Source organism: Somniosus microcephalus, chromosome 2 (genome assembly GCF_052327205.1).
Source record: "Somniosus microcephalus isolate GS21.2 chromosome 2, FLI_Smic_1.0, whole genome shotgun sequence".
Taxonomy (NCBI): domain Eukaryota; kingdom Metazoa; phylum Chordata; class Chondrichthyes; order Squaliformes; family Somniosidae; genus Somniosus; species Somniosus microcephalus.
Window position 1 is genome coordinate 383,380,347 of NC_140988.1, and position 22,823 is coordinate 383,403,169.

Below are 22,823 nucleotides of genomic sequence, written 5' to 3' on the forward strand. Positions count from 1 at the left end.
GCCAGGGCGTTTGTATGGTGGCCAAGTATCAATGGAGACATCGAAGAAATGACCAAGAGCTGCCTAGGATGCCAGAAGGTCCAAAACGCTCCACCACAAGCCCCTCTACATCCATGGGAGTGGCCCTCATCTCCCTGGCAAAGGGTACACATCGACTTTGCTGGTCCATTTATGGACTCAATGTTCTTAATCGCGGTTGATGCACACTCCAAGTGGCCGGAGGTAATAAAGATGTCCTCCACCACCACGGAAAAAACCATCACAGTATTAAAGACCATATTTGCCAGGAATGGGCTGCCGGAACAGATCTGTTCTGATAATGGACCGCAATTTGTGTCCGAAGAATTCAGAAAGTTCTTAAAAAACAATGGGGTTAAGCACTACACGTCCGCCCCATACCATCCCGCCACCAATGGATTGGCTGAAAGGTTTGTCCAGACCTTCAAGAAGGCCATAAAGGCCATGGGTAATGAAGACATAAAACTTCAGCACAAGGTGGATAACTTCTTATTCGCATACAGGAATGCAACACATATGGTTACCAACCAAACTCCCGCCATGATGTTCTTCAATAGAAACCTAAGATGCCGGTTGGATTTGGTCAAGCCCAACATCAGAAGGGACGTGGAGAACCGGCAGTTTCAAGGCATGAATGAAAGGCCAACTAGAACCTTCCAGATAGGTCAACAAGTTTTGGCCCGGGACTACCGTACCGAGAAATGGCAGCCTGGAACTATCTGCACACGACTAGGACCACTGATGTATACCGTGGGCATCGGAGAAAGCATAATAAGGCGCCATGCTGACCAAATCATAGAGTCATCCAAAAAGGGACAACCTACACCACAACTCTATACATCTAACGATGAAGTAGAGATACCCATATCTACCTCCGATCCGGTGATACTGGAATCCGATGAACCCGACACTGGCATTCAAGCCGAATCAGCCTTGCCAGAAGAACCTACTACACCACCAGAAACTACTACACCCCCGAGGCGTTATCCGGACCGAGTCAGGAAGCCTCCTGAGAGACTGACTTATAATTAATTAACTACAACAATGTATATTATTTTGCTTATAACATGTAATTAATAATTACTTAAAATATGATGTACTGGTTAGTTGTTGATAGCGCATCAATACCTATGAACCAACTCCTGTCTTCAGTGTCTTTATCAACACACGGACACTACAATTAGTTTAAAAGAAGCTTATAATGTTGCAAAGAATAATAGTAGGCCTGAGGATTGGGAGAGTTTCAGAAACCAGCAAAGGTTGACGAAAAAATTGATAAAAAGGTTAAAAATAGAATGAGAGAAAACTAGCAAGAAATATAAAAGCAGATTGTAAGAGTTTCTACAAGTATGTAAAAAGGAAAAGAGTAGCAAAGGTAAACGTTGGTCCCTTAGAGGCTGAGACAGGGGAAATTATTACGGGGTATAAGGAAATGGCAGAAATGTTAAACAAATATTTTGTATCTGTCTTCACAGTAAAAGAAATGGTGGGGAACCAAGGGTCTAATGAGAGTGAGGAACTGAACGTAATTAATATAAGTAGAGAAAAAGTACGAGAGAAACTAATGGGACTAAAAGCCGATAAATCCCCTGGACCTGACGGCCGACATCCTAGGGTTCGAAAAGAAGTGGCTGAAGAGATAGTGGATGCATTGGTTTTGATCTTCCAAAATTCCCGATTCTAGAATGGTCCCAGCAGATTGGAAGGTCACAAATGTAGCACCGCTATTCAAGAAAGGAGGGAGAGAAAAAACAGGGAACTACAGGCCAGTTAGCCTGACATCAGTCGCCGGGAAAATGCTGGAATCCATTGTTAAGGAAGTGGCGTCAAGTCACTTAGAAAATCATAACATGATTAGGCAGAGTCAACATGGTTTTAGGAAAGGGAAATCGTGTTTGACAAATTTATTAGAGTTTTTTGAGGATGTAACTAGCAGGGTAGATAAAGGGGAACCAGGGGATGTAGTATATTTGGATTTCCGAAAGGCATTCGAGAAGGTGCCACATAAAAGATTATTACACAAGATTAGGACTCATGGGGTTGGGGGTAATATAGTAGCATGGATAGAGGATTGGAAAACAGAGAGTAGGGATAAACGGGTATTTTTCAGGTTGGCAGGCTGTAACTAGTGGGGTGCCGCAAGGATCAGTGTTGGGGCCTCAGCTATTTACAATCTATATTAATGACCTAGATGAAGGGACCGAGTGTAATGTATCCAAGTTTGCTGACGATACAAAGCGAGGTGGGACAGTAAGCTGTGAGGAGAACACCGAGTCTGCAAAGGGATATAGATAGACTGAGTGAGTGGGCAGTAAGGTGGCAGATGGAGTATAATGTGGGGAAATGTGAGGTTATTCACTTTGGTACGAAGAATAGAAAAACAGAATATTTTTTAAATGGTGAGAAACTTTCAAATGTTGGTGTTCAGAGAGATTTGGGTGTCCTCGTACAGGAAACACAGAGAGTTAGCATGCAGGAACAGCAAGCAATAAGGAAGGCAAATGGCATGTTGGCCTTTATTGCAAGGGGGTTGGAGTATAAGAGTGAGGAAGTCTTGCTACAATTGTACAGGGCCTTGGTGAGACCACACCTGGAGTACTGGGCACAGTTTTGGTCTCCTTATCTAAGGAAGGATATACTTGCCTTGGAGGCGGTGCAACGAAGGTTCACTAGATTGATTCCTGGGATGAGAGGGTTGTCCTATGAGGAGAGATTGTGTAGAATGGGCCGATACTCTCTGGAGTTTAGAATAATGAGAGGTGATCTCATTGAAACATACAAGATTCTGAGGGGGATTGACAGGGTAGACGCTGAGGTTGTTTCCCCTGGCTGGAGTGTCTAGAACTAGGGGGATAGTCTCAGGATAAGGGGTCGGCCATTTAAGACTGAGATGAGGAGGAATTTCTTCACTCAGAGGGTTGTGAATCTTTGGAATTCTCTGCCCCAGAGGGCTGTGAATGCTGAGTCTTTGAGTATATTCAAGGCTGAGATCGATAGATTTTTGGACTCTCGGTGAATCGAGGGATATGGAGATCGGGCGGGAAAGTGGAGTTGAGGTCGATGATCAGCCATGATCTTACTGAATGGTGGAGCAGGCTCGAGGGGCCGAATGGCTGACTCCTGCTCTTACTTCTTTATGTTATGTTCCCTTTAAATGTATCTCTGCTATTCTCCTCAACCACTCCCTGTGGTAGCGAGTTCCACATTCTCACCACTCTCTGGGTAAAGAAGTTTCTCCTCAATTCCCGATTGGATTTATTAGTGACTGTCTTATATTGACGGCCCCTAGTTCTGGTCTCCCCCACAAGTGGAAACTCCTTCTCTACGTCTACCCTATCGAACCCTTTCATAATCTTAAAGACCTCTATCAGGTCACCCCTTAGTCTTCTCTTTTCTAGAGAAAAGAGCCCCGGCCTGTTCAGTCTTTCCTGTTAGTTATAACCTCCCAGTTCTGGCATCATTCTAGTGAATCTTATTTGCACCTGCTTCAGTGCCTCTACATCCTTTTTGTAATATGGAGACCAAAACTGTTCCCTATACGCCAAGTGTGGTCTAACGGCCCAACGCACTTCACAGCGGGAGAAATGGGCACAAAGCGGCATTGAGAGAGCGAGGCCGAGGCAGCTCAAGGCTCTGCCCGCAACTGTATGGTGATAGGACAGGGAGGGGATGCAAGGGAGAGCAACCGAGGGCATGGGGTGGCGTGTAAGGGCCAGGAGACTGCAGCTGCAGGATGGGACAAGGCCTTGGAGGGGTTTGAATTTGACGTGTTTGGAGCAAGTGGGAGGCAACAGGCTTATAGGCGCGGGGGACGGAGTGCAGACAGGTCACGAGTTCTGGACGGTCGGGTTTTGCATAGGGCGGGGCTCGGGGGGAGGGGGCCATCGAGGTGGGCGCAAAGGAAGTGAAGTGTCAGCTGAGGATCGTGCGAGGACTGAGGGTTGGTGTGGTGGTGGATAGTATGTGGTTGGAAGCTCTGTTGTGGATTGAACCAGACACCCAGGTTAGGCAGCACCTGGTTCAGCCTCAGCGGGCAGCTTTGCCGGTGTTGGTGGCAACGAATTTCATGGGTGCCGAAGAGGTCAAGTGAAAGAAACATAGAAGACAGGAGCAGGAGTAGGCCATTCGGCCCCTCGAGCCTGCTCCACCATTCAATGCGATCATGGCTGATCATCCAAATTCAGTACCCTGTCCCTGCCTTCTCCCCATATCCCTTGATCCCTTTAGCCTTAAGAAAGATATCTAACTCCTTCTTGAATATATTTAATGAATTGGCCTCCACTGCCTTCTGTGGTAGAGAATTCCACAGGTTCACCACTCTCTGGGTGAAGAAATTCCTCCTCATCTCAGTCCTAAATGGCTTACCCCTTATCCTTAGACTGTGGCCCCTGGTTCTGGACTCCCCGACCATCGGGAACATCCTTCCTGCATCTAGTCTGTCTAGTCCTGTTAGAATTTTATAAGTTTCAATGAGATCCCCTCTCATTCTTCTAAACTCCAGCGAGTATCAGCCCAATCGACCCAATCTCTCCTCAAACGTCATTCCTGCCATCCCAGGTATCAGCCTGGTGAATCTTCGCTGCACTCCCTCCATGGCAAGAACATCCTTCCTCAGATAAGGCGACCAAAACTGCACACAATACTCAAGATGTGGTCTCACCAAGGTCCTGTACAACTGCAGCAAGACATCCTTGTTCCTGTACTCGAACCCTCTCGCTACAAAGGCCAACATACCATTTGCCTTCTTAACTGCCTGCTGCACCTGCATGCTTACCTTCAGCGACTGGTGCACAAGGACACCCAGGTCTCGTTGCACTTCCCCTTCTCCCAATCTATTGCCGTTCAGATCTGCCTTCCTGTTTTTGCCACCAAAGTGGATAACCTCGCATTTATCCACATTATACTGCATCTGCCATGCTTCTGCCCAATCACCCAACCTGTCCAAACCTGAAAGGAGGGTCAGAGGCCACGACCAGGGATGGGTCATAAAAATCAGCCTTGCCAGCGACATAGACAGATTGGTGAAATGGGCAGACACATGGCAGATGCAATTTAATGAGGGTAAGTGTGAAGTGATGCACGAGAGGCAGTATAATCTAAATGGTACTGTTTTGAGGGGTGTGCAAGAACAGAGGGACCTGCTCACAAATCTTTGAAGGTGGCAGGGTAAGTTGATGAGGCAGTTAAGAAAGCGAATGTGATACTTGGTTTTGTAAATAGGGGCATTGAATACAAAAACAAGGAAGTCATCAAAACCTTCACAAATCACTGGTTGGGCCCCAGCTGGAGTATTGTGGACAATTCCGGGCACCGCACTTTAGGAAAGATGTCAAGGCCTTGGAGAGGGTGCAGGGGAGATTTACCAGAATGGTACCGGGGATGAGGGATTTCAGTTATGTGGAGAGGCTGGAATTATTCTCCTTAGAGCAGGGAAGATTAAGGGGAGATTTAATAGAGGTATTGAAAATTATGAGCAGTTTGGATAGAGCAAGTTGGGAGAAACTGTTTCCTCTGGCACGGGGTCAGTAACCAGAGGTCATCGACTTAAAATAATTGGCAGAAGAACGAGAGGAGAAATGAGGACATTTGTTTTCCACACAGAGGGTTGATATGATCTGGAATGCACTCCCTGAAAGGGTGGTGCAATTGGATTTCATAGGAACAGAAGCCGGCCATTCAGCCCCTCGAGCCTGTTCCACCATTCAGTGACTGATCTGTGACCTAACTCCATAGACCCGCCTTTGCCCCATATCCTTCAATACCTTTGGTTAACAAAAGCTAGCAATCTCCGATTTAAAATTAACAATTGATCTAGCATTGATTGCCGTTTGCGGAAGAGAGTTCCACACTTCTACCACCCTTTGTGTGTAGAAGTGTTTCCTAATTTCACTCCTGAAAGGTCTGGCTCTCATTTTTAGACTATGCCCCCTCGTCCTAGAATCCCCAACCAGCGGAAATAGTTTCTCTCTATCTACCCTATCTGTTCCCCTTAATATCCTGAAAACTTCGATCAGATCACCCGTAACCTTCTAAACTCCAGGGAATACAACCCTAGTTTGTGTAAGCTCACCTCGTAACTTAACCCTTGGAGTCTGGGTATCATTTCAAAAGGCAACTGGACATGCACTGTGCCCAGCTACGAGGGAATTCCTGCCCAGTGATCAGGAGAGGGAACCCCAGTTACCCTGTCTGCTGTGTCCCACAATCCCAGTGTAAACAAGGATCCCACCCACCCACCCCCAGTGCTCACAGCCCCAGCCCTCCCCCCCCAGTCACGTGCGAGACACTCACCCATATCATATACTTGATGATACGGCTGGTGATGACCGTGTATTCTTCTATTAATTCTGCCAGATAGTACAAGCCTGCAGCTGTTGACAGAGAGAGACACACACGTTACATACCGGCAACCCGATCCAATGCAAAGGGGGGGGGGAACGAGAGAGAAGGGGGGGGCGGCGAGCGAGAAGGCGGGGGGGAGAGCGCAAGAAGGGGGGAGAGAGCGAGAGAAGGGGGGAGAGCGCGAGAAGGGGGGAGAGCGAACGAGAAGGGGGGAGAGAGCGAGAAGGGGGAGAGAGCGAGAAGGGGGGAGAGCGCGAGAAGGGGGGGAGAGAGCGAGAAGGGGGGGAGAGAGCGAGAAGGGGGAGGGAGGGCGAGAAGGGGGAGAGAGCGAGAAGGGGGGAGAGCGAGAAGGGGGAGAGAGCGAGAAGGGGGGAGAGCGAGAAGGGGGGAGAGAGCGAGAAGGGGGGAGAGCGAGAAGGGGGGAGAGAGCAAGAGGGGGGGAGAGAGCGAGAAGGGGGGAGAGAGCGAGAAGGGGGGAGAGAGAGAAGGGGGGAGAGATCGAGAAGGGGGAGAGAGCGAGAAGGGGGGAGAGAGCGAGAAGGGGGGAGAGAGCGAGAAGGGGGGAGAGAGCGAGAAGGGGGGAGAGAGAGAAGGGGGAGAGAGCGAGAAGGGGGGAGAGAGCGAGAAGGGGGAGAGAGCGAGAAGGGGGGAGAGAGGGAGAAGGGGGGAGAGAGCGAGAAGGGGGGAGAGAGCGAGAAGGGGGGAGAGAGCGAGAAGGGGGGAGAGAGCGAGAAGGGGGAGAGAGGGAGAAGGGGGGAGAGAGCGAGAAGGGGGGAGAGAGCGAGAAGGGGGAGAGAGCGAGAAGGGGGGAGAGAGCGAGAAGGGGGAGAGAGCGAGAAGGGGGGGAGAGAGCGAGAAGGGGGAGAGAGCGAGAAGGGGGAGAGAGCGAGAAGGGGGAGAGAGCGAGAAGGGGGGAGAGAGCGAGAAGGGGGGAGAGAGCGAGAAGGGGGTAGAGAGCGAGAAGGGGGGAGAGAGGGAGAAGGGGGGAGAGAGCGAGAAGGGGGGAGAGAGCGAGAAGGGGGGAGAGAGCGAGAAGGGGGAGAGAGCGAGAAGGGGGGAGAGAGCGAGAAGGGGGGAGAGAGCGAGAAGGGGGGAGAGAGGGAGAAGGGGGGAGAGAGCGAGAAGGGGGGAGAGAGCGAGAAGGGGGGAGAGAGCGAGAAGGGGGGAGGAGAGCGAGAAGGGGGAGAGAGGGAGAAGGGGGAGAGAGCGAGAAGGGGGGAGAGAGCGAGAAGGGGGGAGAGAGCGAGAAGGGGGGAGAGAGCGAGAAGGGGGAGAGAGCGAGAAGGGGGGGAGAGAGCGAGAAGGGGGAGAGAGCGAGAAGGGGGGAGAGAGCGAGAAGGGGGAGAGAGCGAGAAGGGGGGAGAGAGCGAGAAGGGGGAGAGAGCGAGAAGGGGGTAGAGAGCGAGAAGGGGGGAGAGAGGGAGAAGGGGGGAGAGAGCGAGAAGGGGGGGAGAGAGCGAGAAGGGGGAGAGAGCGAGAAGGGGGAGAGAGCGAGAAGGGGGGAGAGAGCGAGAAGGGGGGAGAGAGCGAGAAGGGGGGAGAGAGCGAGAAGGGGGGAGAGAGCGAGAAGGGGGGAGAGAGAGAGAAGGGGGGAGAGAGCGAGAAGGGGGTGTTCAGAAAAAGGGAGAGACGTTCAAATAAATGGGGCTGGCATCTATCTCAGATCCTGCAACGTGCTTGTATGAGACTGGAGGCCGCACTCCTAATAAAATAGAGAGACTTCAATTGATGCTCAATACATAGAACGTACAACACAGAAACAGGTCATCCGGCCCAAAAGATCCTTGCTGGCGTTTATGCTCCACACGAGCCTCCTCCCACCCCTCTTCATCTCACTCCATCAACATATCCTTCTATTCCTTTCTCCCTCATGTGTTTATCCAGCTTCCCCTTAAATGCATCTGTACTATTAGCCTCAACCACTCCCTGTGGGAGCGAGTTCCACATTCTCACCACTCTCTGGGTAAAGAAGTTTCTCCTCAATTCCCGATTGGATTTATTAGTGACTATCTTATATTGATGGCCTCTAGTTCTGGTCTTGTCTGCAAGTGGAAACATTCTCTCTGTCTACCCCATCGAACCCTTTATTTAAAGACCTCTATCAGGTCTCCCCTCAGTATGAGCCCCAGCCTGTTCAACCTTTCCTGATAGTTACAACCTCTCAGCTCTGGTATGATCCCTGTAGATCTTTCTTGCACCTATTTAAAGACTCCATGGTTCTGGTCTCGCCCGCATGTGAAAACCATGCCTCGAGTCACAGAAACGTCTTGAGGTGCTTTACACACAATGAATCTTGCAAATAAGGTGGATGAACTGAAGTTGTTGTTGAACACATGGGAGTACGATATTGTTGCTATCACGGAGACATGGTTGAGGGAGGGTCAGGACTGGCAGCTCAATATTCCGGGGTATAGAATCTTCAGGCGGGACAGAGGGGGGTGTAAAAGGGGAGGGGGTGTTGCAATATTAATTAAGGAGTCAATTGCTGCTGTAAGGAGGGATGATATATTAGCGGGTTCCACTAATGAGGCCATATGGGTAGAACTTAAAAACAAAAAGGGGGCAAGCACTTTGCTGGGAGTGTACTATAGGCCCCCAAACAGTCAGGGGGAGATAGAGGAACAGATATGTAGGCAAATCTCAGAGAAGTGTGAAAATAATAGGGTAATAATTGTGGGGGATTTCAACTTCCCCAATATAAATTGGGATAGTCAGAGTGTGAAAGGCTTAGAGGGTGCAGAATTCTTAAAGTGCATCCAGGAGAGCTTTTTGAGCCAACATGTAGAAAGTCCTACAAGAGAGGGGGCGGTACTGGACCTAATTCTGGGGAATGTAGCCGGGCAAGTGGTGGAAGTATCAGTCGGAGAGCATTTTGGCGACAGTGACCATAATTCGGTGAGATTTAAGGTGGTCATGGAAAAAGACAAAGACGGCCCGGAAATAAGGGTTCTAAATTGGGGGAAGGCCGATTTTAATATGATAAGGCAGGATCTGGCCAAAGTGGACTGGGAGCAGCTACTTATAGGAAAATCCACATCAAAACAGTGGGAGACTTTCAGAAGGGAAATAGAGAGAGTACAACGCCAACATGTTCCTGTAAAGGTCAAGGGTGGGACCAACAAGCAAAGGGAACCTTGGATGACAAGGGATATACAAAAATGCATCAGAAATAAAAGGGGGGCTTTTGGCAGTTACAAAAGACTAAAGACGGAAGAAGCCCTAGAGGAGTAAAAAAAGTGCAGGGGCATACTTAAAAAAGAAATTAGGAGGGCGAGGATGGGCCATGAAATAACACTGGCGAGCAAAATAAAGGAAAATCCTAAGATGTTTTATAAGTATATTAAGGGCAAGAGGATAACCAGGGAAAGGGTAGGGCCCATTAGGGACCAAAGTGGCAATCTGTGTGTAGAGCCAGATGATGTAGGCGGGGTTTTAAATGAATTTTTTGCATCTGTGTTCACTATGGAGAAAGACGATGCAGACATAGAAATCGGGCAAGGGGACTGTGACATACTTGAACATATTAGCATCGAGAGGGAGGAGGTGCTAGCGGTTTTAGCAGGCCAAAAAGTGGATAAATCCCCAGGCCCGGACGAGATGTATCCCAGGCTGCTGTGGGAGGCAAAGGAGGAGATTGCAGGGGCACTGACACAAATTTTCAGAACCTCTCTGGCCACAAGGGATGTACCAGAGGACTGGAGAACAGCTAATGTAGTACCATTATACAAGAAGGGTAGCAGGGATAAACCAGGGAATTACAGGCCAGTGAGCCTAACATCTGTGGTAGGGAAATTATTGGAAAAAATTCTGAGGGACAAAATTAGTCTCCACTTGGAGAGGCAAGGATTAATCGGGGATAGTCAGCATGGCTTTGTCAAGGGTAAATCATGTCTGACAAATCTGATTGAATTTTTCGAGGGGGTGACTAGGGGGGTGGATGAGGGAAATGCTGTGGATGTGGTTTACATGGACTTCAGTAAAGCTTCTGACAAAGTCCCGCATAGGAGACTGGTCAAGAAGGTAAGAGCCCATGGGATCCAGGGTGCCTTGGCGCGTTGGATCCTAAACTGGCTGAGTGGCAGGAGGCAGAGGGTGATGGTCGAAGGTTGCTTTTGTGACTGGAAGCCTGTGTCCAGTGGGGTACCTCAGGGATCATAGAATACATAGAATACATAGAAGATAGGAGCAGGAGTAGGCCATTCGGCCCTTCGTGCCTGCTCCGCCATTCGATGAGATCATGGCTGATCCTTTAATTCAGTATCCCGTCCCCGCCTTCTCTCCGTAACCCTTAACCCCTTTTGCCCGTAGAAATATATCTAATTCCCTCTTAAATATATTTAATGAGCTGGCGTACACTGCCCTCTGTGGCAATGAGTTCCACAGGTTCACCACTCTCTGAGTGAAGAAATTCCCCCTCATCTCTGTCCTAAATGGTTTAGCCCTTATCCTTAAATTATGTCCTCTAGTTCTGTTCTCACCCGCCAAGGGAAACATTCCTTCTGCATCCAGTCTGTCTAGACCTGTCAGAATTTTATACACTTCTATGAGGTCCCCTCTCAATCTTCTAAACTCCAGTGTGTACATCCCTAAACTACATAGTCTCTCCTCATAGGTCATTCCCGCCATTCCTGGTATCAGCCTGGTGAATCGCCGCTGCACCCCCTCCATGGCAAGAACATCCTTCCTCAGATGAGGCGACCAAAACTGTACACAGTACTCGAGGTGTGGTCTCACCAGTGCCCTGTACAGCTGCAGCAAGGTATCCCTGTTCCTGTATTCTAACCCTTTTGCTATGAAGGCCAGCATACCGTTTGCCTTCTTGACCGCCTGTTGCACCTGCATGCTCGCCTTCAGTGACTGGTGTACAAGAACACCCAGGTCTCTCTGTACTTCCCCCTCTCCCAATCTATTGCCATTTAAATAATAATTTGCCCTCCCGTTCCTGCACCCAAGGTGGATAACTTCGCACTTGTCCACATTATAGTGCATCTGCCATTTATCCGCCCAATCGCCCAGTCTGTCCAAATCGCTCTGGAGCTTCCTGGTCTCTTCCTCTGAGCCCACCCCCCCCTCCTAGTTTAGTGTCGTCTGCAAATTTGGAAATGCTGCATCCGACTCCCTGATCCAGGTCATTAATGTAAATTGTGAACAGCTGGGGGCCCAGGACAGATCCCTGTGGTACCCCACTTGTTACTGCCTGCCATTCAGAAAATGAGCCGTTTATTCCAACTCTCTGTTTTCTATCTGACAGCCAGTTCCCTATCCACGCCAAAACTTTCCTCTTTATCCCATGAGCCTCAATTTTCCATGCTAATCTTTTATGTGGGACCTTATCGAAGGCCTTTTGGAAGTCCAGGTACACCACATCTACTGGCTCTCCCCCATCTATTCTACCAGTTACTCCCTCAAAAAATTCCAATAGATTAGTCAAGCACGATTTACCCTTTGTAAATCCATGTTGACTCTGTCCTATCCTGTCCCCATTTGCTAAGTGCTCCGCTATTTCATCCTTAATGATGGACTCCAGCATTTTGCCCACAACTGATGTAAGGCTTACAGGTCTGTAATTACCTGCTTTTTCCCTACCCCCCTTTTTGAATAGTGGGGTAACGTTAGCTACCCTCCAATCCATCGGCACTGTTCCCGAGTCTAATGAATTCTGAAAAATCATCCTTAGTGCATCCGCTATCTCTAGGGCCACCTCCTTCAGTACCCTAGGATGCATGTTATCAGGCCCTGGGGATTTGTCCACCTTCAATCCCTTTAGCTTCCTTAACACCATATCCTTAGAGATATTGATTTGCGTCAGTTCCTCCTTTGCCAATGTCCCTATTTTTCCCGATATCCCAGGGAGGTTTTTTGTGTCTTCCTTCGTAAAGACTGACCCAAAGTATGCATTTAGTTGATCTGCCATTTCCTTATTTCCCATTATATATTCCCCCGTATCTGACTGCAATGGACCAACTTTGGTTTTCACCAGTCTTTTCCTTTTGATATACTTATAAAAGCTTTTGGAGTTAGTTTTTATATTTTCCGCCAGCTTGTTTTCGTAAGCTATTTTGCCCCTCTTGATTATGCCCTTTGCCCTCCTTTGCTCTATCTTAAACTGTTCCCAATCTTCCGCTCTGGCGCTTTTTTTGGCTATTTTATACGCCCTATCTTTGGATTTTATGCTGTCTCTAATTTCCCCTGTTATCCACGGTTGAGTCACCTTTTTAGATTTCCTTTTATGCCAGATTGGTATAAACAATTTTTGCAATTTTGTCATTCTATCTTTAAATGTTTGCCATTGTTTATCTACCTCCAGTCCTCCCAGGAACGTTGTCCAATCAGACCTACTCAGTTCCCGTCTCATGGCATCATAATTCCCCTTGTTTAAATTCAGGACCTTAGTCTCTGAGTCAATTTCTTCGCTCTCCATTTCGAGTGAGAAATCGATCATGTTATGATCGCTCTGACCCAAGGGTCCCCGTACAACAAGATTACTGATTAGTCCCTTCTCATTGCACAGTACCCAGTCCAATATAGCCTGTTCCCGAGTTGGTTCCTCGACATATTGATCCAGATAACCATCCCTCAAACACTCAAGGAATTCCTCCTCCTCATTATTTTTACTGATTAGGCTAGTCCAATCTATATGTAAGTTAAAGTCACCTATGATGACAGCTGTGCTCTTATTGCACGCTTCTCTAATTTCCCTCGTGATGCCCTCCCTAACCTCTATTTTACTATTTGGAGGCCTATATACCACTCCTATTAATGTTTTTCGCCCCTCGCTATTTCTTAGCTCCACCCATATAGATTCTGTATTAACTGAGTTAATATCCTTCCTTTCAATTGCATTTATCCCCTCTTTTACTAGCAATGCTACCCCTCCTCCCTTTTTTGTCGATCCTTCCTAAATACTGAATACCCCTGTATGTTAAGCTCCCAGCCCTGCTCACCCTGCAACCATGTTTCCGTAATCCCAATTAGGTCATAATTATTAACCTCTATTTCCACAGCTAATTCATCTACCTTGTTCCTGATGCTTCTCGCATTAAGGTATAAAACCCTCAGGCTTTTTTTATGCTCACATTTTTTATGAATTAGTTTGGCCCTTTGTTTTTTGTTCCTCACCCTTTTATCATTTATTTCTGTCTGCCTTTCACTTTCCTCTATTTCACTACATAGGTTTCTAGCCCCCTGCCATACTAGTTTAAATGCTCCCGAACTGCTTTATCAAAAATTACCCCGAGAACATCAGTTCCATCTCTGCACAGGTGTAGACCGTCCCTTTTGTATAGGTCACACCTACCACAAAACTGGTATCTATCACCCACTCTCTATCACTCTCTCTATCACTCACTCTTGCTTTCTCTCTCACTCTCTCTCTATCTCTCGCTTTCTCTGTCTCTCTCTCACTCTCTGTCTCAGTCTCTATATCAGTATGTCTCAGTCTCTATATCAGTATGTCTCAATCTGCCTATTTGTTTCATATTTCAATCCTTGCAGCCTCTGTATAATCTTCTGCACATTTAAACCTCTATTTGACAATAGTTCAGTCTCTGCCTGTTTCAATCTGTGTATTTCAGTCTGTGCCCCTCACTCAGTCTCCCTGTGTGTCTCTGTATTTCAGTCTGTGCCCCTCACTCAGTCTCCCTGTGTGTCTCTGTATTTCAGTCTGTGCCCCTCACTCAGTCTCCCTTGTGTGTCTCTGTATTTCAGTCTGTGCCCCTCACTCTCCTCATCCTCTGTTCGAATCTCTATTGCCTCCTGTCCATTGGTCCTCTTTGTGGCTGCATTAGTTTTCAACTGGGAGAAATCTTTTTCGAAGGAGTTCAGATTTTCTGCATTCCCCTGTATCATGATCTTTCCTGTTTTGATGTAGTAGCTTATGGTTAACAGGGGGTCATCTTTATCTAGATTTCCATCTTTACATATTTTCAGTCTGCCTCCACTGCCAATACCTTCACTGAAGACGTATGCATAGTGTTTTTTTAAAGTCTCCTTCCATGAGGGAGTGGAGTCGGTGTAGAATATGAGGTTGTTCTTCGTCTTAATCCCTCTGTGTGTGGTATAGTCAATGTAGAGGACCTCTGGGTTACTTTTTAGTGTTATGTCCTTGTATTTTTCCTTTGTTTTATTTTTTGTGTAATGCTCAGGATATGTCATTTCCCTGCTCATTGTAGTCGTTTGTTTTTGTCTCAGATATATAACTTTTTTTCTTTTTTTTTTTTCTTTTTTTTTTCGTGTTCCACTTTATCCCACTTTTAGGTCCAAAATTGAAAGTTTTTCAGGGGTTCATCTTTGATATAGTTGCTCTTAAAAGTTTCTCTTTCTCTTTCTTTCACAGGCTCTTGGTTCGGGTAGTTTATCTATTCTCTCGGGTTTCTATTCCTTTTTCTCGCGGGTTTGTTCTTTTTTCAGGTTTTTTCTTTTTTTCGAAATAAATTTAGATAAGATTAAACTTTTTTTTTCGAACTAAATTTGAATAAAATGAAACTTAGGTAGAATTATGTAAAACTTTTTTCTCCGGTGTTTTCCTCTTCCAACTCTCTCACTCGCTCTCCGGGCCTCAGACTCGCTCTCTCTCTCCTTGCTCCAAAATCGTCCACTCTCCGTTCCTCGGACTCGTTTGCTCTCCGCGCTCCGGGCGGCTCTCCTCGCGTCGTCGTATCGGTCTCAGGCCCCCGGGTTTTTTGACTCACCAGGCTGTTTCCTGCCCTGGTCTCCCGGTCTCCGATCCCGCTGTCTCTGGGCCTCGTGTTCACCCTCCCCAGGCCTCTTATTCACTGTCCTGGTTCGGGCCGCTCCTCCCGTTCTCCGACCTCGCGGTCTCTGGGCCTCGTGGTCTTGGGTTCACCCTCCCCAGGTCTCTTACTCGCTTTCCCGGTTCGGGCCGCTCCTCCCGGTCTCCGATCCCGCTGTCTCTGGGCCTCGCGTTCGCCCTCCCCAGGCCTCTTATTTGCTAGTTCGATAGCAAAATACTGCAGATGTTGGAAATCCGAAATAACAACAGAAAATGCTGGAAAAACTCAGCAAGTCAGGCAACATCCATGGAGGGAAATGTGAGTTGACGTTTCGGGTTTGACCCTTGTCAAACCCGAAACGTCAACTCAAATTTCTCTCCACGGATGTTGCCTGACTTGCTGAGTTTTTCCAGCATTTTCTGTTGTTATCTCTTATTTGCTGTCCCGGTTCGGGCCGCTCCTCCCGATCTCCGATCTCCCGGTCTCTGGGCCTCCCGTTCACCCTCCCCAGGCCTCTTATTTGCTGTCCCGGTTCGGGCCGCTCCTCCCGATCTCTCTCTCTCGCTGTTGCCGTTTCCTGTTTCCATAGTGACGACTTCACGTCTCTGATTTAAAGGGATCGGCGGGAGCTCCACCGGATCAACAATTAAAATCGGCTGAATGAGAGAGTGGGGGAGGGCAACAGAGGGAGAGAGAGAGGGCAACAGAGGGAGAGAGAGAGAGAGGGCAACAGAGGGAGAGAGAGAACATAAGAACATAAGAAATAGGAGCAGGAGTAGGCCAATCGGCCCCTCGAGCCTGCTCCGCCATTCAATAAGATCATGGCTGATCTGATCCTAACCGCCAATCCACTATCACAGAACCATCTCCTGAATCTAACAGAATTAGACACACAAAATAGCAGCAGAATCAGGCTACACGGCCCCTGGGCCCGCTCCGCTACCCACAGGGCCATGTCCGATCCGAACCTGGACTCATGTCCAAATTCCTGTCCGCTCCCCGTAACCCTTATTTCCCTTTACTTCTAGGAAACTGCCTATTTCTGTTTTAAATTTATGTAATGATGTAGCTTCTACAGCTTTTTGGGGCAGCATATTCCATGGACCTACCACCCTCTGAGTGAAGTAGTTCCTCCTCATCTCAGTTTTGAAAGAGCAGCCCCTTATTCTAAGACTATGCCCCCTAGTTCTAGTTTCACCCATCATCGGGAACATCCTCCCCGCATCCACCCGATCCAACCCCTTCACAATCTTATATGTTTCAATAAGATCGCCTCTCATTCTTCTGAACTCCAATGAGTAGAGTCCCAATCTACTCAACCTCTCCTCATATGTCCATCCCCTCATCCCCAGGATTAACCGAGTGAACCTTCTTTGTACTGACTCGAGAGCAAGTATGTCTTTTCTTAAGTATGGACACCAAAACTGTACACAGTATTCCAGGTGCGGTCTCACCAATACCTTGTACAACTGAAGCAATACCTCCCTATTTTTATATTCTATCCCCCTAGCAATGAAAGCCAACATTCCATTGGCCTTCTTAATCACTTGCTGCACCTGCATACTAACCTTTTGAGTTTCGTGCACCAGGACCCCCAGATCCCTTTGTACTTCAGTACTTTCCAGTTTCTTGCCATTAAGATAATAACTTGCTCTACAATTTTTCCTGCCAAAGTGCATAACCTCACACTTTCCAGTATTGTATTCCATCTGCCAAATCTCTGCCCACTTACTTAGCCTGTCTATGTCCCCTTGCAGGTTTTTTATGTCCTCCTCACTCACTACTTTCCCTCCCATCTTAGTATCATCTGCAAACTTTGATATGTTACACTCGGTCCCCTCCTCCAAATCGTTAATATAGATTGTAAAGAGTTGGGGACCCAGCACGGACCCCTGCGGAACACCACTAGTTACTGATTGCCAGTCTGAGAATGAACCATTTATCCCAACTCTCTGCCTTCTGTTAGATAGCCAATCCTCTATCCATGCCAGAATATTACCCCCAATCCCGTGATTTTTTATCTTAAGCAATAATCTTTTGTGTGGCACCTTGTCAAATGCCTTTTGGAAGTCTAAATACACTACGTCCACTGGTTCACCTTTATCCACCCGAAATGTTACTTCCTCAAAGAACTCCAGCAAATTTGTCAAACATGACTTCCCCTTCATAAAACCATGCTGACTTTGTCCTATTAAATTATGATTATCCAAATGTCCTGTTACTGTCTCCTTAATAATGGACTCCAAAATTTTACCTACCACAGATGTTAGGCTAACCAGTCTATAGTTTCCAGCCTTCTGTCTACTGCCCTTTTTAAATAAGGGTGTTACATCAGCAGTTTTCCAGTCTGCCGGGACCTTTGCTGAGTCCAGGGAGTTTTGGAAAATTATTACCAATGCATCCACAATCCCTACCGCCACTTCCCTCAAGACCCTAGGATGTAAGCCATCAGGTCCAGGGCAACAGAGGAAGAGAGAGGGAGAGGGCAACAGAGGGGGAGAGAGGGCAACAGACGGAGAGAGAGAGAGAGGGCAACAGAGGGAGAGAGAGAGAGGGGACAACAGAGGGAGGGAGAGAGAGAGAGAGAGAGGGTAACAGAGGGAGAGAGAGGGCAACAGTGGGATTTGGGTGTCCATATACATAAAATACTAGAAGTTAGTGGGCAGGTGGAAAAATAATTTAAAGGCTCACGGAATGTTGGCCTTTATCTCCCGGGGTCTGGAACACAAAGGGGTGGAAGTTCTGTTCCAGCTGTACCGAGCTCTGGTCAGACCCCATCTGGACACTGCGTTCCGTTCTGGGCCCCGCCCCTCAGGAAGGATCCATTGGCCTCGGAGGGGGAGCAGCGCAGATTCACCAGAATGATACCGGGGCTAAACGGGTTAAATTATGAGGACTATAAACAATGAGGAGAATAGTAACAGACTGCAGGAGGATATAGAGAAACTGGTGAAATGGGCAGACATGTGGCAGATGCAACTTAACACAGAGAAGTGTGAAGTGATTCATTTTGGTAGGAAAAATGAGAGACATTCTAAACGAAATGCTACAATTTTAAAGGTGGTAAAGGAACCGAGAGGCCTGAGGGTGTATGTACTCAAATCTTTGGAGTAAAATGTGGGGAAATGTGAGGTTATTCACTTTGGTAGGAAGAATAGAAAAACAGAATATTTTTTAAGTAGTTAAATGTTGGTGTTGAGAGAGATTTGGGTGTCCTCGTACAGGAAACACAAAGAGTTAGCATGCAGGTACAGCAAGCAATAAGGAAGGCAAATGGCATGTTGGCCTTTATTGCAAGGGGGTTGGAGTATAAGAGTAAGGAAGTCTTGCTCCAATTGTACAGGGCCTTGGTGAGACCACACCTGGAGTACTGGGCACAGTTTTGGTCTCCTTATCGAAAGAAGGATATACTTGCCTTGGAGGCGGTGCAACGAAGGTTCACTAGATTGATTCCTGGGATGAGAGGGCTGTCCTATGAGGGGAGATTGTGTAGAATGGGCCGATACTCTCTGGAGTTTAGAAGAATGAGAGGTGATCTCATTGAAACATACAAGATTCTGAAGGGGATTGACAGGGTAGATGCCGAGAGGTTGTTTCCCCTGGCTGGAGAGTCTAGAACTAGGGGGATAGTCTCAGGATAAGGGGTCGGCCATTTAGGACATAGAAACATAGAAGATAGGAGCAGGAGTAGGCCATTCGGCCCCTCGAGCCTGCTCCGCTATTCAATGCAATCATGGCTGATCATCCAAATTCAGTACCCGGTCCCTGCTTTCTCCCCATAACCCTTGATCCCTTTAGCCTTAAGAAATATATCCAACTCCTTCTTGAATATATTTAATGAATTGGCCTCCACTGCCTTCTGTGGTAGAGAATTCCACAGGTTCACCACTCTCTGGATGAAGAAATTCCTCCTCATTTCTGTCCTAAATGGGTTACCCCTTATCCTTAGACTGTGACCCCTGGTTCTGGACTCCCCCGCCATCAGGAACATCCTTCCTGCATCTAGTCTGTCCAGTCCTGTCAGAATTTTATAAGTTTCAATGAGATCCCCTCTCATTCTTCTAAACTCCAGCGAGTACAAGCCCAATCGACCCAATCTCTCCTCATACGTCATTCCTGCCATCCCGGGTATCAGCCTGGTGAATCTTCGCTGCACTCCTTCCATGACAAGAACATCCTTCCTCAGATAAGGCAACCAAAACTGCACACAATACTTGAGATGTGGTCTCACCAAGGCCCTGTACAACTGCAGCAAGACATCCTTGTTCCTGTACTCAAATCCTCTCGCTACGAAGGCCAACATGCCACTTGCCTTCTTAACCGCCTGCTGCACCTGCATGCTTACCTTCAGCGACTGGTGCACAAGGACACCCAGGTCTCGTTGCACTTCCCCTTCTCCCAATCTATTGCCATTCAGATAATAATCTGCCTTCCTGTTTTTGCCACCAAAGTGGATAACCTCGCACTTATCCACGTTATATTGCATCTGCCATGCTTCTGCCCAATCACCCAACCTGTCCAAATCATCCTGGAGTTTCTCGGCATCCTCCTCACAGCACACATGTCCACCCAGCTTTGTGTTATCAGCAAATTTGGAGATATTACATCTAGTTCCCTTGTCTAGATCATTAATATATATTGTGAATAGCTGGGGTCCAAGGACCGATCCCTGTGGTACCCCACTAGTCACTGCCTGCCACTCGGAAAAAGACCCGTTTATTCCAACTCTTTGCTTTCTGTCTGCCAACCAGTTCTCTATCCAAGTCAATACCTTGCCCCCAATCCCATGTGCCTTAACTTTACATGCTAATCTGTTATGCGGGACCTTATCAAAAGCCTTCTGAAAGTCCAAATACACCACATCCACTGGTTCTCCCTTATCTATTTTACCAGTTACATCCTCAAAAAATTCCAGTAGATTAGTCAAGCACGATTTACCTTTTGTAAATCCATGTTGACTTTGTCCGATCCTGTCACTGTTTTCCAAGTGTTCTGCTATTACATCTTTTATAATGGACTCTAGCATTTTCCACACTACCGATGTCAGGCTTACTGGTCTGTAATTCCCCGTTTTCTCTCTACCACCTTTTTTGAATAGTGGGGTAACATTAGCTACCCTCCAATCCATGGGTACTGTTCCAGATTCCATCGAATGCTGGAAGATGATCAGCAAAGCATCAACTATTTCTAGGGCCACTTCCTTAAGTACCCTAGGATGTAGATTATCAGGCCCTGGGGATTTATTGGCCTTCAATCCCGTCAACATCCCCAACACCATTTCCCTACAAATACTGATTTCTTTCAGTTCCTCCCTTTCATCAGACCCTATGTTCCCAGACATCTCTGGGAGGTTATTTGTGTCCTCCTTTGTGAAGACAGAACCAAAAAATGTATTTAATTGGTCTGCCATTTCTTTGTTCCCCATTATAAATTCCCCTGATTCTGACTGCAAGGGACCTACGCTTGACTTCACCAATCTTTTTCTCTTCGCGTATCTAAAAAAGATTTTACTGTTAGTTTTTATGTTCCCTGAAAGCTTACTCTCATATTCTATTTTCCCTTTCTTAATTAATCCCTTAGTCCTCCTTTGTTGAATCCTAAACTGCTCCCAATGCTCAGGTTTACTGCTTTTTCTGTCCAATTTATATGTCCTCTCCTTGGATCTTATGCTATCCCTAATTTCCCTTGTTAGCCACAGTTGAGATGAGGAGGAATTTCTTCACTCAGAGGGTTGTGAATATTTGGAATTCTCTACCCCAAAGGACTGTGGATCTGTGGATGCTGAGTCTTTGAGTATATTCAAGGCTGAGATCGATAGATTTCTGGACTCTAGGGGAATCAAGGGATATGGGGATCAGGCGGGAAAGTGGAGTTGAGGTCGAAGATCAGCCATGATCTTATTGAATGGTGGAGCAGGCTCGAGGGGCCGAATGGCCGACTCCTGCTCCTGTTTCTTATGTTCTTATATTCAGAACAAGTTAAGAAGGCTGTTACAAAAGCACTTAATTGAGGTGTATAAAATTGAGGGGCCTAGATAGAGTGGATAGGAAGGACCTATTTCCCTTAGCAGAGAGGTCAATAACCAGGGGGGCATAGATTTAAAGTAATTGGCCGGAAGTTTAGAGGGGATTTGATGAGAAATGTTTTCACCCAGAGGGTGGTGGGGGTCTGGAACTCACTGCCTGAAAGGGTGGTGGAGGCAGAGACCCTCATCACATTTACAAAGTACTTGGATATGCACTTGAAGTGCGGTAACCTGCCGGGCTACGGACCAAGAGCTGGAAAGTGGGATTAGGCTGGAGAGCTCTTTGTTGGCTGGCACGGACAAGATGGGCCAAATGGCCTCCTTCTGTGAGGTAAATTTCTATGATTCTATGATATGATACGGGATCCTTGGCTTTATTAATAGAGGCATAGAGTACAAAAGCAAGGAGTTTGTGCTGAACCTTTATCAATCATTGTTTGGGCAGCAGCTGGAGTATTGGGTCCAATTCTGGGCACCACATTTAGGAAGGATGTCAAGGCCTTGGAGAGGGTGCAGAGGAGATTTACTAGAATGGTTCCAGGGATGAGGGACTTCAGCTATGTGGAGAGACTGGAGAAGCTGGGGCTGTTCTCCTTTGAGCAGAGAAGGTTAAGAGGAGTATTCATAGAGGTGTTCAAAATCATGAAGGGTTTTGATAGAGTAAATAAGGAGAAACTGTTTCCAGTGGCAGGAGGGTCGGTAACCAGAGGACACAGATTAAAGGTGATTGGCAAAAGAACCAGAGGGGAGATGAGGAGAAATGTTTTTTACGCAGTGAGTTGTTGTGATCTGGAACGCGCTGCCTGAAAGGGCGGTGGAAGCAGATTCAATAACCTTAACAAAAGGGAATTGGATAAAAAGTTAAGGGAAAAAATTGCAGGGCTCTGGGGAAAGAGCAGATTAATTGGAGACCTCTTTCAAAGAGCCAGCACAGCCATGATGGACCGAATGGCCTTCTGTGCTGTATCTATGATTCTATCTGGTTGCATAAACTTTGATTGTATTCCTTGAGTTTGGGCGGTTGAGCGTGATCTAATCGAGGTGTTTAAGATGATTAAAGGAGTTGATGGGATAGAGAGAGAGAAACTGTTTCCTCTGGTGGGGGGAGTCCAGAACAAGGGGGCAGAACCTTAAAATTAGAGCCAGGCCGTTCAGGGGTGATGTCAGGAAGCACTTCTTCACACAAAGGGTGGTGGAAGTCTGGAACTCTCTCCCCCAAAAAGGCTGTGGATGCTGGGGGTCAGTTGGAGTTTTCAAGACCTGAGATTGATAGATTTTTGTTGGGGAAGGGTATCAAGGGCTATGGAGCAAAGGTGAGTAAATGGAGTTAAGATACCGATCAGCTGTGATCTAACTGAATAGTGGAACAGGCTCGAGTGGCCAAATGGCCCACTCCTGTTCCTGTGTTTCTATCCCTCTTTCTTCAGTTTGCCTGGGTCTGATGCTTGATCCTCAATCTCTCGGTGTCTATGCCTTAATTTTTAACACTTCAGTGCCTACATAGAAACATAGAAGATAGGAGCAGGAGTAGGCCATTCGGCCCCTCGAGCCTGCTCCGCCATTCAACGAGATCATGGCTGATCATCCAAATTCAGGACCCTGTCCCTGCCTTCTCCCCATATCCCTTGATCCCTTTAACCTTAAGAAATATATCCAACTCCTTCTTGAATATATTTAATGAATTGGCCTCCACTGCCTTCTGTGGT

At 47.2% G+C, this 22,823-nt stretch overlaps 1 protein-coding gene across 1 annotated transcript in view; it reads right to left on the reverse strand.

Moving 5' to 3' along the window:
• The window catches only part of LOC147123809 (protein TEX261-like), a 31,152-nt gene extending 15,783 nt beyond the window's left edge, over positions 1 to 15,369 (reverse strand). Inside the window, exons 1-2 of the mRNA XM_085976222.1 lie at positions 14,310 to 15,369; positions 6,310 to 6,389 (exon numbers count right to left, since the gene is read on the reverse strand). Of these exons, the coding sequence (XP_085832348.1) occupies positions 6,310 to 6,389; positions 14,310 to 14,526 (297 nt within the window). The 5' untranslated portion in view covers positions 14,527 to 15,369. The remainder of the gene's footprint in view (positions 1 to 6,309; positions 6,390 to 14,309) is intronic.
• Between the last annotated feature and the right edge of the window lie 7,454 nt (positions 15,370 to 22,823).